Source organism: Vulpes lagopus, chromosome 3 (genome assembly GCF_018345385.1).
Source record: "Vulpes lagopus strain Blue_001 chromosome 3, ASM1834538v1, whole genome shotgun sequence".
Lineage (NCBI taxonomy): Eukaryota > Metazoa > Chordata > Mammalia > Carnivora > Canidae > Vulpes > Vulpes lagopus.
In genome coordinates this window covers 9,057,743-9,072,512 of record NC_054826.1, presented here as the reverse complement: position 1 = coordinate 9,072,512, position 14,770 = coordinate 9,057,743, and the positions used below count along the sequence as shown (strand labels likewise).

The window sequence follows — 14,770 nt, the reverse complement described above, 5'->3', positions numbered from 1 at the left end:
AAACAAAGAAGCATGTTGCTAAATACATGCTTTAGTATTCAGATACATTGATAGGAAATGAGCTGTTAATTTAATTGGAGTGTACAATTAATTAATTTTTAGAATTTGCATAAGCATATACATGCAAATTTTGAGGAACTTTCACTACAAGTCAATGAGACAAGTTCTGAGGGTGTAACCTACTTGGGGTGTTAAAGTAGGTGACAGGGCCCAGATGGACCTTGTGCTGTCCTAAGTAATTTTAAACTTTATGTAAGAAGCAGAAGTAAATTTTGGAAAATCATATGTAGTGTACTAGAAAACGTCATACCAACTCATGTTGCCCAAGGGATCCATAGTAGGTGTTAGTTAATAGTAGTTTTACAACCATGCTTTGAATCTTTAGAGTGATTAGTGAAATATCAGAAAAGCCCACTAAGATATTGCATGATGTTAAGCTCCTGAAATTTGCAACTTTAAAATCTATTTATCTTTTAAAGATCATAATTTGTGATAAGATAAAAAGAAACTGGTTCAAGTCTTATAAAATAAAATTAAACCGAGAGTCGTGTATAATTACAGTATTGCGTGTGACAGAACTATATACTTTCTCAACTTTGTGGAGAAATATCTACTGGTTAATTATATGCAGCAAATAATAGGAGGCATAGCAATAATGATATGTGATTTTGTTAACTACGATTTAAAGGGAGACATTGATGCTTAATAATCATTTATATCTCACCCAGATACAACATTACAGGTCAATTTTATATCTTTTTGTTTTTTATAAAAACAGGGTCCACGTGTTTTTTTTAATTCTATTTACAATGTACAGCTAATTTACCAGAGTAAAAAAAAAAGCAGCCCAGGAGTTACCAACACTGGTTTTATCTTTGGATACACATCCCCAGTTAGCAATAAACACATTAATTGAAAATTGCATGTGCACTGTATCCAGAGAAAAATTGTTCTTTACAATATTTTTGATCAACCAAAAGGGCAGTGTATTTGTCTCGGTATGTTAATTTTTGTGATAAAACAAGTTGCTCACTTTTTTTTCAGATAGCTCAAACCGTAAAATTGAAGTATGTTTAAATTTCAAAAAGGAATAAAAAAGAAAAGGGGTGTCCATTTTTTTTGAAGCAGTGTCATTTAAACAAATTTCTTTAAACATATACCGTCGTCTGACACACCACATGAACAGCAGTAATTTTTCAGAAAGTTTTCAAAGTTAGAAGTATTTAAGCATCTGTGTTTGGGTGGGGATTCGTGTAGGTACATCTGTTATACAAGTGACTGCGACAGATGCAGATGACGCCAACTACGGGAACAGTGCCAAAGTGGTCTACAGCATATTGCAAGGACAACCCTATTTTTCAGTGGATCCAGAATCAGGTAATAACATTTAAGACTTGCTGCTCTCTTTCTCAAGATGTAATACATCTGAATGCACAAATATAGATTTTTCTATATTTTAACAGCTATTCAGTATCAAGGTTCCACTTGTCCTCTATAGTTATTCCATGGAAATAAAAGCAAATTGCATAGTATTTAAATAGATTATTTGAACTATTGTCAGCTTTTGGGACTATTATTTAATGAGTCTAAATTTATGACACCGAATACAAAATTTCAGAGATTTAGCACTTCACGTGTCATAGGAAATACTCAAAACCTAAAGAATGTGGCAATCATCGAAATCAAGTAAGCTTGTTAATCTGAAGATTTTTGAATGAAGTTAATGTTTTTTTTTTTTTAATCAAGAAGATAATTAAATTGATTAGCAAAACTCGTTCCCTGTACAATAGCCAGTGGAAAAATTCTTTCTGTTCTGTCCATTACAATTTAATGTTTATGGATCATTAAACTAAACACTAGATGTTTAGGTTCACCAACTTTTTATCTGTTTGTTATGATGAACTTCTGTAAAATAGATCTTGCATAGGTTAATCTTAAAACTCAGTGATTAAATTGTAAAATATTTGTCTACTTTTTCTAAAAGGCATAATAAAAACTGCACTACCAGACATGAGCAGAGAAAATAGAGAGCAGTACCAAGTGGTTATACAAGCCAAAGACATGGGCGGCCAGATGGGAGGCCTTTCTGGAACCACCACAGTAAACATCACTCTGACGGATGTCAACAACAATCCTCCTCGATTTCCCCAGAGTAAGGAAGGTTTTATTTACATCATGTCCAAAGCCTTCTCCAACACATGACAAACAGAGGCTAATATTTGTACTAATATTTTCACTCTTAGTTTATGAATAAAGGCAAATCCACAGCCTGTCGCCCCGACAAACATCACAATTTCCACAAATTGATTTCCCGATATTTGCTATGATCATCTCACTCTTTTTCTTCTCTCTTTCATGGTTCACGGTGTGGACTCTCAATTCTGACTGCCTGGTTTCAAATCCATGTCTGTCACTTGTCTGACCTTAGTTATCTGGTCTGTATCTAAGAATAAGACTCTCTTATTTAACTGGTTCTAAAACATACACTCGATGTTTTGAAGTCTCTGAAATCAGATACTGTATCAAAATCCGTGCAAGTTGGGTTTCACTGATAGCATTTGTTTTTCCTAATGGCCTGTAGAGTTGTAGTATATCTTAGTTCTGATGGCATCTGAGATGTGTTAAAGTTTGCTAGTATCTGTTACCTCCTTGTAAAGATTAAATCACTCACTAACCTTGTAGTCATCCCCATCTCAGGCATGCATGTAAACGATGGATGTTTTGCATGCCATGAGTCACTACAAAAACGGATTCCAATCCTTTGCTGCAAATGTTTCCTTTTTGCAGTGAATAAATATATAAAGGGCCCTATTTTGAAATGTTCAATTAAGAGGTCTCAAAATTAAATTTATGATATTGAATCCAATACATTAGAGCATTTGCCAAACTAGTCAAATTTAAAATATTTGATGATTCAATTTTGGGTGGTTGACAGATGCATCTGATAAATGTTTTTAAAAAGTTTGCTGAGAATATGAATAACAAGCCTAATTAGCATAAATCTAAACTTTGCATTCAGTTTCCTTAAATATAAACTGAAAGAGTATGACTTGAATTTTCAAATGATTTGCCACTCTTTAATTCCATGATCTATTATAGTCTTAGCAAAAAAGTTTTTAACTATTATAACAGTAATAAAAATGTTTAAAGAACTAGTCACGGAGTAAACATATTAAAGACATAGTTTCATGTAATTCTCATTAAAAACAAAACAAAACTATGAGTTAATTCCTGTCATTATCACCTTATTCTTATAATGTAGAAATCAAGGATTAGAGAATTTAACTTGCACAGTGATGAGAATCCCAATCCAGGCAGCTGGATTTAGAAGTCCTTCATAATCACCAAGCAAATTGGAAAGAATATAGACTTTGAAGTCAGAAAGACTTATGCACCCTGCATTTCTCAATTTTATAGGATGATTTCCTTGAGCCCTGTCCCTGAAGATCATGTACCTACCTTAGTCTTATGAAGACTAATGTTAGAATTAAATTAATTAATAATATTGAGGGCCTTTGGTCTTAAACAGAGTTCAGCACATATTAAATGCTTAAAAACACTCCTAACTTTCATTAACTTGTTGTAACTTTTTCCTATTGTCTCTTGAATAAAGAGTCACAAACTGAAATCTTTTCAAGGGGAGCACAATGCAATATAATGACTGGCTGGAACTGTAGGAAATAGAAACATTCATATTCCACTTACAGGCGTTAATTAACAAGCAAGAAGGGAAGAAAGAAAAGAAAGAAAGAAGAAAAAGAAAGAAGGGAAGGAAGAGAAAGTTCCTGTGTATGGATTTATTTTTCTGACTTAGGATATAAGAATAAATCCATATCTTTGAAATAATTTAAAATAGGTAAAAATGTATAATGACATTATTGAAAGCTCCAGACACGCAGTAAATCATCACCTTTCTTGCCCTCCTGAGTAAAAGTTCTAGATTCTAATATCATGTCTACCATCTATTATCTAAATAACTTTGGAACATTCGCTTAATCTTCCTGGAATTTATAATTCCAAAATGAGAGTGTTCTGCCTTTATAAATTATTTTTCCAACTTAATAAATCTATAATTTTTGACAGCTTCCAATTAGAATCAAATATGATGAAAAACTCTCCCAGTTTAAAATTGATTTATTGAAGTAACAAAGGCAGAGGAAGCGAAAGATTGTTATCTAAAGATGAATTGTCTAAACAGCTCTGATTTAATTTTCAGGTACGTATCAATTTCATTCTCCCGAGTCTGTACCTCTTGGAACCCATCTTGGAAGGATAAAAGCCAATGACCCCGATGTGGGGGAAAATGCTGAGATGGAATACAGCATTGCTGAAGGAGATGGAGCAGACATGTTTGATGTCATCACTGACAAGAATACACAGGAAGGGATTATAACTGTCAAACAGGTTTCTTTACGCTGTCTTCATTTCTTCATTGAGCACCTCTAGTTTATTTTTGCTTTTCAGTTGAGGGAAGAAAAGCCAAGGGGTTATCATTCCCCATCCTTTACACACTGTCCAGCCTTCACAGAAGTGGGTACAGTTGCGGTTTCATCTCAAATAAGTTAACCATCTTCACCACTGACACTTGCAAAAAGTGATACAAATCCTTACCTGCTTGTGCTTAGAGCAGACAAACTAGGATTCGATAGCCTCAAAAGTACTTGTTTTATATCTTCTCATGCCAAAAAAGTAGGCTTGCAGCCATAACTTTATTTCAAGACATTTAAATTAGTCTCTTCAGGTAGATGAAACCTGAAGATGCTGCATGTTTGTACGTTGGATTTATTTTTTTTTAATGCAGTGTGGGAGAAAATTATGAAACTTTACATACTATAATCTAGCTAAATATGGATTATGTTCTGCTTTCCTGATTCTTGTTTTCATTCACATCTTGCTTTCCATAGTGTTCAGATTAATGAAAAATGTTTTTTTTATTCTTTTTAAAATTACCGGTTTTAGAAATGTTGGGCCTAAGAAAAGCAACTTATATGCATAGTTTTAGCAAAATCTTTACTTTATTCTATATTTTCTTTGATTTTAACTTTGTTAAAGTTTAATAATAATAAATCATCTATATATTCATTAGATAATACATTTGCCTGTGACCATCAAAATGTGAAATTCATTACTAAGTGGGAATCAATTTTAATGTGCATACCATTATACCCAGTTACCCTCTATGAATAATTTATAATTTATTTGATATACCTAAAAGGAATAATTGGGAAAGTTTTTCAACCACGATGACGGTACCATTAACAGAGTTGGTTGTTAAATTTTAATCTTGTCTTCCATTGTCCTGTCTGGTATATTATACTAATTTTTCTTATTTAACTTCAGAATTTAGATTTTGAAAACAAAATGCTATACACTTTAAGAGTGGATGCAAGTAACACTCACCCTGACCCACGATTCTTACACCTGGGACCTTTCAAAGACACAGCCGTGGTCAAAATATCTGTGGAAGATGTAGATGAGCCTCCTGTGTTCAGTAAACTTTTTTACCTGATAGAAGTAGATGAAGATGTGAAGGAGGGCAGCATCATTGGACAGGTTACAGCATATGACCCAGATGCCATGAACAATTTAATAAAGTAAGTAGTTCACGAAACTTTACATTTGCAGAAAGATGATCGTCTTCTCACTATTTACAAGCATGTGTGAAAAACCTTACATAGTTCTATGTATGATCAAGTATAGTAATAAGTATAATCAAGTATAGTAATAAGACTTCCATAGCAGAAACCCTTAGCTGCACCGCCTTCTACGAGATCTCAATATGTCATTGCATTTGACTCATCACTTTACAAGGTAGGTCCTATTATTATACCTGTCTGCGGATGATAAGATTAAGGCACGGAGCGTTCAAATAACTTGCCAATTAGTGAGTGGCAGAGCTGGGTTGGAGAATCAGGCCATCTGGCTTCAGAGTCTGCGATCTTAATCCTTTAACGACTGTGAAATCTTACCTCACCGTCTTTCTTGGAGAAATCATGGTTCAAATAATAAGTGATCTAAACCAATAAGTTAGAAAAAAATTGTTCTAGAAATACTATTAAGAGGTAATTTGAAAATGTTGAAATCCTTTTGATTCATTTTTACAATATTTTTTCAACGTTTTCTTTAAATTGTTACCGTACAGTGTAATACTGCTTTTTCCTTTTAAAATAGTCACTCGGCGCACCATCTATCAAAATTCGGGGGAAAACACCGTATGTCAGTTATATTCTAATAATAGCAGAGACTTAGTAATGGCATTTGAGAATGACAACGATTTAAATTAACGTGGTATTTGGAGGTTTGGTGTAATACTTTGCCGAAGTTTGAATATTGTATTAGCCCTTTCAAAGCTTTCAAATATGCCAGAACCTTAAGTGATGGCTACATGTGGATCTTAAGGGGGATGCAAATATGGTTGTGACACAAGTGAATGGGTAGGATGGGTGGAGAAAGATGGGTAGCCACGTCCAACTGTGGCCCTAACTCCATGACATGAGACTGTCACATTTTGCCTATCCTTTCTTCTGTAAAATAATTGTTACCTTTTATTGAGCAATTACTATAAACCAGAGAGTCTAAAGAGATTTATATGTATCAGCTCAGTTAAGCCTCACCACAACTTTATTAGGCAGGTACAATTGTTGTCACCCAAATTTTATAGAAGACTAGAGGATCCCTGGGTGGCTCAGCGGTTTAGCGCCTGCCTTGGGCCCAGGGCGTGATCCTGGAGTCCCGGGATCGAGTCCTACATCGGGCTCCCTGCATGGAGCCTGCTTCTTTCTCCTTCTGCCTCTCTCTCTCTCTCTCTCTCTCCCATGAATAAATAAATAAAACCTTAAAAAAAATTATAGAAGAATAAATTGAGATGCAAAGACTTTAAAGGACACAGTACAGATAATTAGCAGACTAAAGACCCAAACTATTGTTGATCTGAATGCACAGCCAGTTCTTGAGCAAACATATCCTGCCTTCCTAATGACCTGTTTACTAATTAGAGATAATTAATATAATATTCCTCATTTGTAGGCTAATTTGATTGATTTCAGTTACACAAGGCAGATTCCTCAGAGACAAAATTATGCGAAGGGCGAAATATGGCTTTTGTCCCTTGTATTTAGTCTAGTTTCCCTTCATTTTCCTATTGCCCACAATAGGGAATTTCATAAGCTCCAAATATAGACATGTTTGCTTAGAAAATTACAGCCTTTTTACTCTTCCTTTATAACAAATGTATTGAGGTTACTAACCAACAATAAATTGTACAACTTAACTTGTATGATAAACTTTTGTATATTCCTACACCCACTAAAACATCAAAATCAAGATAATGAACATATATATATCTTACCCCAAAAGATTGCTCATATACCTTTTTAATACCTCCCTCCCCAACTACCTAACACCCGCCACCTCCCGCCACCACCAACCACCCCCCCCCCCCCCCCCCCCCCCCCCCCCCCCCCCTGCCCTGTCGCACAACCTCCAGGCCAACACTGATCAGGTTTCTGTCAATACAGATCAGATGAGGTTGGGCTTTCTTGAATTCATACAAATGCAGTCATACAGCGTTTGTTCTCTTTTGTCTAACTTGTTTCACTAAGAGTAACTCAGTGAGTTACTTAATATTGAGATTTTTCCATGTTGTTACCTGCATTAATAGTTTACCTCTCCAGTCGATGAAAAGTATTTCAACAGACAGAAATACCACGATTTGCTTATTTGTTCACTTATCCGTTGACATTGTGAGTTGTTTCAAATACTTGGATATTGTGATACCTTTAAACACATTTGTGTATAAGTATGTACACAAACTTTGTGCATCAGAATTTGTTATAGTTTTTATATATACACTTTGTGTGTGTATACACACACACGCACAAACTTTTATATGTTTTCACTTTTCTTGAGTAAATACCTAGAAGAGTTATGACTGGACTATAAGGTAGATATGTGTTTAATGCTTAAGAAACTACCGTATTTTTTAAAGTGGCTATACAATTTCACATTTTTACCAGCATTTATGATGGATCCAATTTCTCTACAACCTCACCAATACTTGGCACAGTCAGCTTTTTTTTTAAACTGTAGCCATTCTGATAAGTGTGTAAGAGTATCCTTCTTGCCCCTAGGGCCAACAATATTGAGCACTTTTTCATCTGCTTAATGTGCCACCCATACCTGTTCTTTGATGAAGTGTTTAGACAATATTCGCTTAGATTTTACTGTGTTATCTCTTTATTATTAATTTGGAGATACACAACACACACACACACACACACACACTCACATCACACAGAAGATACAAGCCCTTTATCAGACATGTGATTTACAAATAATTTCTCTTACTTAATGGCTTGTATGTACATTCCCATAACATGACTTTCAAAAGGCAAAGGGTTTCAATTTTGATGAAATCTAATTTATTAACTTTTAAATTTGTAGATTGAGCTTTTAGTGACTTATATTGAAAACATCTTCCTGGTCCCAAAATTCTTATTCTATGTTTACTTCTAGAAGATTTATTGTTTTCAGTATTATATTTACATCTATGATTCATTTTATTTTTTATATTGTGTGAGGTATGGATCAATGGCTTTTTGGTAGATGGAACTCTGATCTTCCAACGTCACAAGTTGCAAATACTATTCTTGTCACTGAATGGCCTTCATACCATTGTCAAAATTCAATTGTCCATGTAGATATGGATCCAACACTGGACTCTCCCTTCTATTCCAGTTATATATTTATCCATGTTCACAAAATCACAATTTTCTGTACTTTTATAAAAAATCTTGAAATCAAATATTATTTGTCATTTAACTTTTTTTCTCTCCTAAATTTGCTTGGTAATTCTAGGTCCTTTGTATTTTCAAATGTCAACTGCTACAAAGGAGTCTGTTAGAATTTTGTCTTGAATTGTGTTGTGTGTAGATTAATATAAACAGAATTGAGGACATCTTTTTTTTTTAATTTTTTTATTTATTTATGATAGTCACAGAGAGAGAGAGAGAGAGGCAGAGACACAGGCGGAGGGAGAAGCAGGCTCCATGCACCGGGAGCCCGATGTGGGATTCGATCCCGGGTCTCCAGGATCGCGCCCTGGGCCAAAGGCAGGCGCCAAACCGCTGCGCCACCCAGGGATCCCTAAGGACATCTTAATGATACTGAATCTATTAACCCTAAATAATGTATTCTTCTTTGCTTTTATAGGGATATTTTTCAGCTGTGTTTTGAGGTATTTATGTCTACAAAAAAAAAAAAACATCTTTTACATTTCTTTTTATTGCTTTATTGCACTGCAAGAACCTCCAAAACAATGTTAAAAAGAAGAAATAAGAGCAGAAATCCTTGACTTCTTTCTTGTATTATGATGAAATCATATAGTCTTTCATCGTTTAGTTTTATGCCATCTGCAGGGAAAATTTTGTTCTATTCCTTTTGTTTTGGCATTTTTATCAGGAATAGAGTTTGGATTTTGCCAAATGGTATTTTCTATGTCTATTGAAATGGCCATATAGTAAAGTGATGATTTTTTTTTTTTTTTAGTGATGATTTTTTTAATTTATTTTTCAAGTACTGAACAAGCTCTGCACTATTGGGATAAATGCCACCTAGTCACATTATGCTATAATTATTATATAAAATTCAATTTACAAAAGTTGAAAAATAAATTTGCACCTATTTTATTGGGACATTATTTTACAGTTTTGTTTTCATGTAATGTCTGTTTGCATTTGGTATCATGATAAAACTGTCTCATAGAATGTAATCAGAAGTATAAGATCCTCTTTTAATTTTTTGGAAAAATTTGCATAGAATTGACATTTTTCCTTAAATGTTTGGTAGAATTTAAAAGCAAGGGACTGTATAATCTTTTTTATATGAATTATAACTACAAATTTTATTTCCTTAATAGTTGTAAGGCTCTTCAGATTTTCTTAATTCTTGCATGAGTTGTTTGGCTTTTTTTTTTTTCTTTTTTTTTCATCTTTCAGAGTTTTTGAATTTTATAAAAGTTGAAAAAAGTTGTTCAATATATTTATATTGTCCTTTAGATACTCTAGTAGTGATAGCCACAGATGATATTGTTAATTTGTATCTAGTGTCTTTTCTTCTTGACCAGTGTAACTAGACTTTTTTAGTTGATTGATCTTCTCAAAGAACGGACGAGTCTCATTGATTTTTTTGAATTGTTTTTCTTTTGTTTTTTCTTTCTTTCTTTCTTTTGCTCTGATCTTCATTCCTTTTTTCTGCTTACATCAAGTTTCATTTGCTCTTCTTGTCTATGTCCTTGAATCAGAAGCCGAGGTCATTGATTTGAGACATGCTATTATTCTCATATGTGTATTTTAGTGATAAATATCCCTCTAGGTACATCTTTAGATGTGTTGTTGCTTTTTCTACCAATACTGTAAAAATTTTATGTTGTCTTTATTTTTCTCCTCATACCTTGCAAGTTGTTCCTTGGGATGCTTCTACATTGTGTCACTAGTAGAAAGCAATCACATTATGACGTACCTTTCTATAAATATGCTTCATTTATTTTGTACTTGATGTTTGTAATGCTTTCTGAATATATGACTTTATAGCTTTCCTCAAACCTGGGGAAATTTTCAGCCAGTCTCTTTAATATTTTTATTGCCCTATATTCTCTTTAAGCACATTTAATTATAATTATGTTAGGTCTCTTAAAAGTGCAATACAGTGCACTGATGCTATTTGTTTAGTGTTCTTTTTTTCTGTCTTAGCCATTTTAAATAGTTCCCATTTATATTCATCTTTAAGTTTACTAATCAATTTTTCCACAATATCTAACCTGCTTTAATTCCATTTAGAGTATTTTTCATTTCATAAATTATAATTTCTTCTCTGGAAGTGCTGTTTCTGGGTTGTTTTCAATTGGCAGATATTTTTCAGAGCAGTCATATTTTCTTGTTTTTTTGCATGCCTGTAATTTTTGATTGGATGACAGATACCACACTCTTACTGTATTTAGTATTAGGTGACTTTGCATTTTTTTTCTTTTTTTTCTTTTAGCTTTGCATTTCCATAAATACTTCTGAGCTGCATTCAGATACGTGTTTAAATTACTCAAAACATCTTAATCTTTTTTGGACCTTACTTTTGTGCTTTATTAGTTGCTCTTTTTCTAGATCTAATTTTGCCCCATAAATCAAGTAAGACATTCCTGAGTAGTCTACAAAAGCCCCATGAGTTATGAATTTTTCCTCTTTGCCTGGTGGAAATGAGAACTAGTCCCAGTAACATGCCGGTTCAATTTTACTCCCTACTAATCTTTGTGACTGATTTCTTCTGTCGCTACACTTTATCTGTTCCCACCACATTCTGATCGGTACTCAGATGAAAACTTCAGTAATATTTTCTTCAGATTTCAGTAGTTCCCTCTTTGTGAAGCTCTCGCCCATGAATTATTCTGCCTTTCAAATTCTAGACACTTTGGTCTCGACATGGACTATGAGCATCATCTCTTGAACTAACGGAATTGACAAACTCCATCTGGGATCCTACTTCCTGTATTCTTGTCTGCAACCTCTCCCTGGCAGTAAACTAGGGAGATTTTATTGGTCATATCATATCTTTCTATTTTCTCTAGGCTTATTGTCATTGTTCTCTGGTGTATAATCCTTCAAAACTAATTTTCATTTAGTTTCACATATTTCATTTATTGTTAGTGGGGGTTTTGTGTGTTTGTGTGTCTGTATGTGTATACATGTGGTGGGGATTGGTAAATCCATCCCTTGCTATTCTAAGGTTGCTAAGAAAGGACATTCAAAATATCATTTTAAAGATGTTTTTAGGGCAGCCTGGGTGGCTCAGCGGTTTAGCGCCACCTTCAGCCCAGGGCCTGATCCTGGAGACATGGGATCGAGTCCCACATCGGGCTCCCTGCATGGAGCCTGCTTCTCCCTCTGCTGTGTCCCTGCCTCTCTCTCTCTCTCTGTCTCATGAATAAATTAAGAAAGTTAAAAACAAACAAACATGTTTTTAATTCTCTAATTTAGTCATTCTTGCACAGAAAATTTTGTAGTAAAGAAAACTCCTATAATTGTCCTCTCAATAGATACTTCCGTGGTATTTTATTCTATTTTTATCAAGTATTGAAATTTTCAATTTATCAATTACCTAATTTTAGTAAGTAGAGATCATTATAATATACACATAACCTTATGTATCTTTATTAATTGTGAATATTTGATAATGCCATTAAACTCAATAAATTTCTGTTGTTTAAATAACACACTATCATGTAGGTGACACATGATTCCTGGAAATTTAGTTGCAAAGAATCTATCATTATATATGTCCCATATATACATGGATTAGATATAGATGTAGATTGATAGAGATGCAAATATAGAAATAGATATAGATACATAATCCACCCAATCTATATAAATATATCCTTTCCTTTATCTGCAGTTTCCTCAGGTACAATTTTAGAAGTAAAATTTCAAGGTCAAATACTGATAGTAAATTTTGCAACCTTGCTTCATAGAATATAAAAGTGACTGATAAATTTTTAAGTTCTCCCAAAAGTATTTGTGTTTAATAGGGCCCTCAAGAATAAAGAAACAATGGTTAGTGGTTTTTACCTATAAAATCTCATAAATTATGACAAAGAGAAGAAAAATGCTGAAAGAAACAAATTTATCCCAAATTATGTTGCTAAAATTATACTGCCAACTCTGTCAACATGGAAAGCCATGTCTGAAATATAGAATATAGGCTGATTCTTGTTTGCATAAAGATATATGCAAAAAACCCACAAAAACTTTTAGCAGCATGAGAAACTAGCAATAATTCAACAAAGAGACAATATTGTAATATGTATTTTTGCTGCTATAGAATTTAGAAGGATGACTGATCCCCAGAGCAGCAATGGGCTATGATAAGCATCATGGAATGGGCTATGATAAGCATCAAGTATTTTTGCTGCTATAGAATTTAGAAGGATGACTGATCCCCAGAGCAGCAATGGGCTATGATAAGCATCATGGATGGAGAAATATTTTCCAGGGAAATCTTAGGAACTATTTCTCACCCACCAGCAAATCTGTTCATCAAACATATTTTCTGAAATACATCTGCCACTTGCAACATGAGATTATGATTACAATTAGCAGCTGTTGTCAGCTTTGCTTCACCTCATTAGTAATCATGGATTTCCCAAGTTATAGGGTTGATTATAGCTTTACAGGTTCTGAAAGAACATGTTGTCTCATTTCACACCTATTTTATGCTCAACATATTTAAAGTTAAACAAATTTTAGAAGAGATCTTTTCTACTGCAGTCAAATTGAGAAGGAAGTACACAACAACTTGCTGGAAAGAAATGTGTTTTTAGTTATGCTTTAATAAAAGCTAGTCCGTGTGCATGAGTCCACCCTAAACTAAAATGAGTGAACAAGTGGATGTGTGTGTGTGTGTGTGTGTGTGTGTGTACACGCACGTGCCAGTGCTTCCCAGAACTTGATTTTATTATAGAGAGTAAAACAATAATGTTTGTTTATTTTAAAACTATGATTATTTAAAAATCATGACACTAATATTTGGGGGAAAAAGATTTGAACTATTTGCCCAAGCACTGTATAGCCACATTCTCTTTCTAAAGGACAATGAAAGTTTTGTAGTTCATAGATAGAAAATACATTTCTGGAATGCAGTAGCTGGAAAGGAAAGAGCAAACATACAGCCTAATTATATTGACTTAGTGGAAGATGTACCTGGAATTCAGTAAAGGAAGACGAGTACTACCTTTGACATATTTCTGCACACAACTCATTTGTTCTTGTGTTTGTAATTTAATTTATGTTTTATTGTGATAGATGAAAATACAGGGATCTCATATGTGTTGGATTCTTAAAGGTAAAGCATTGAATTTGAAAAGAAAGCAAGGTAGAAGCAGAGTTCAGCTTCCACAGGCTCAGATCGCTTGTGCTCTTTTTCACTTATTTGCTGTTTGTGCAGATCCTGTTTCTGCAGAAGGTGTTCATTTAAAAAATTATACCAGTAGGCTTTTTTTTAACTTATTGCTCAAAATTAAATATAAGGAGATGAATAGAACAGTGTTGTTTTAATAGGCCATCTGCTGGAACATAGAGATAGCATTGCCCTGTGTTGTTTATCAGGCTCTTTCTGGTCAGCTGTGGTAATCCAGTGTATTTATTATTAGTAGGTAAACCAGCATGTCCCATTCTGCACTGACAATAGAATATTGGCTGTTGATTAATAGAAAATTATCTCTGGGCTTTGACAAATTGTAAGATATCATTTGCACCAGAGCAAATTTCTGAATATAGACCTGGAAGTTTGCAGTGTTAAGGAGAGCTATTTTTAAATTGTCAAAGTGGTTCTTCACCATGAATTCTTAACGTGAAAAGTGGTACCTTTCAAGATAGAATCTATGAGTAGGACAGTCAGAAACTTATTCTGATCCCACATAAGCTCCAAGTGAGTCAAAGCTGGACTTGCATAATGTTAGAATTGTTAGCTATTCCTCAATCATAGAAACCCTCATGCTAATCTCTAGGGCAAGTAGCAATGAGCACAAAGGGATTTTAACTTTTTATTTTGATCTTCAATGCAAACAGTAGGAAGAAATCCAATGTCTGTTTAGCCATAAGCAGATAATGGCTAGCTATTGATTTTTCCAATAATGGAAAGAAATATATTCAGGCAAATATTATAAATTGAATTCCATTCAATACACATAGATGTGGTTGAGTTATATTCTTTTACTGTGCTTTCT

The 14,770-nt window shown here is 33.8% G+C and overlaps 1 protein-coding gene across 2 annotated transcripts in view; it reads left to right on the top strand.

Annotated features, from left to right (window-relative positions):
- The window catches only part of CDH9 (cadherin 9), a 131,868-nt gene that overhangs the window by 103,427 nt on the left and 13,671 nt on the right, over nucleotides 1–14,770 (top strand). For both annotated transcript variants that reach the window (XM_041749463.1, XM_041749464.1), the window contains exons 4-7: nucleotides 1,258–1,377; nucleotides 1,985–2,152; nucleotides 4,217–4,404; nucleotides 5,341–5,594. In XM_041749463.1, coding sequence (XP_041605397.1) covers nucleotides 1,258–1,377; nucleotides 1,985–2,152; nucleotides 4,217–4,404; nucleotides 5,341–5,594 — 730 coding nt within the window. The remainder of the gene's footprint in view (nucleotides 1–1,257; nucleotides 1,378–1,984; nucleotides 2,153–4,216; nucleotides 4,405–5,340; nucleotides 5,595–14,770) is intronic.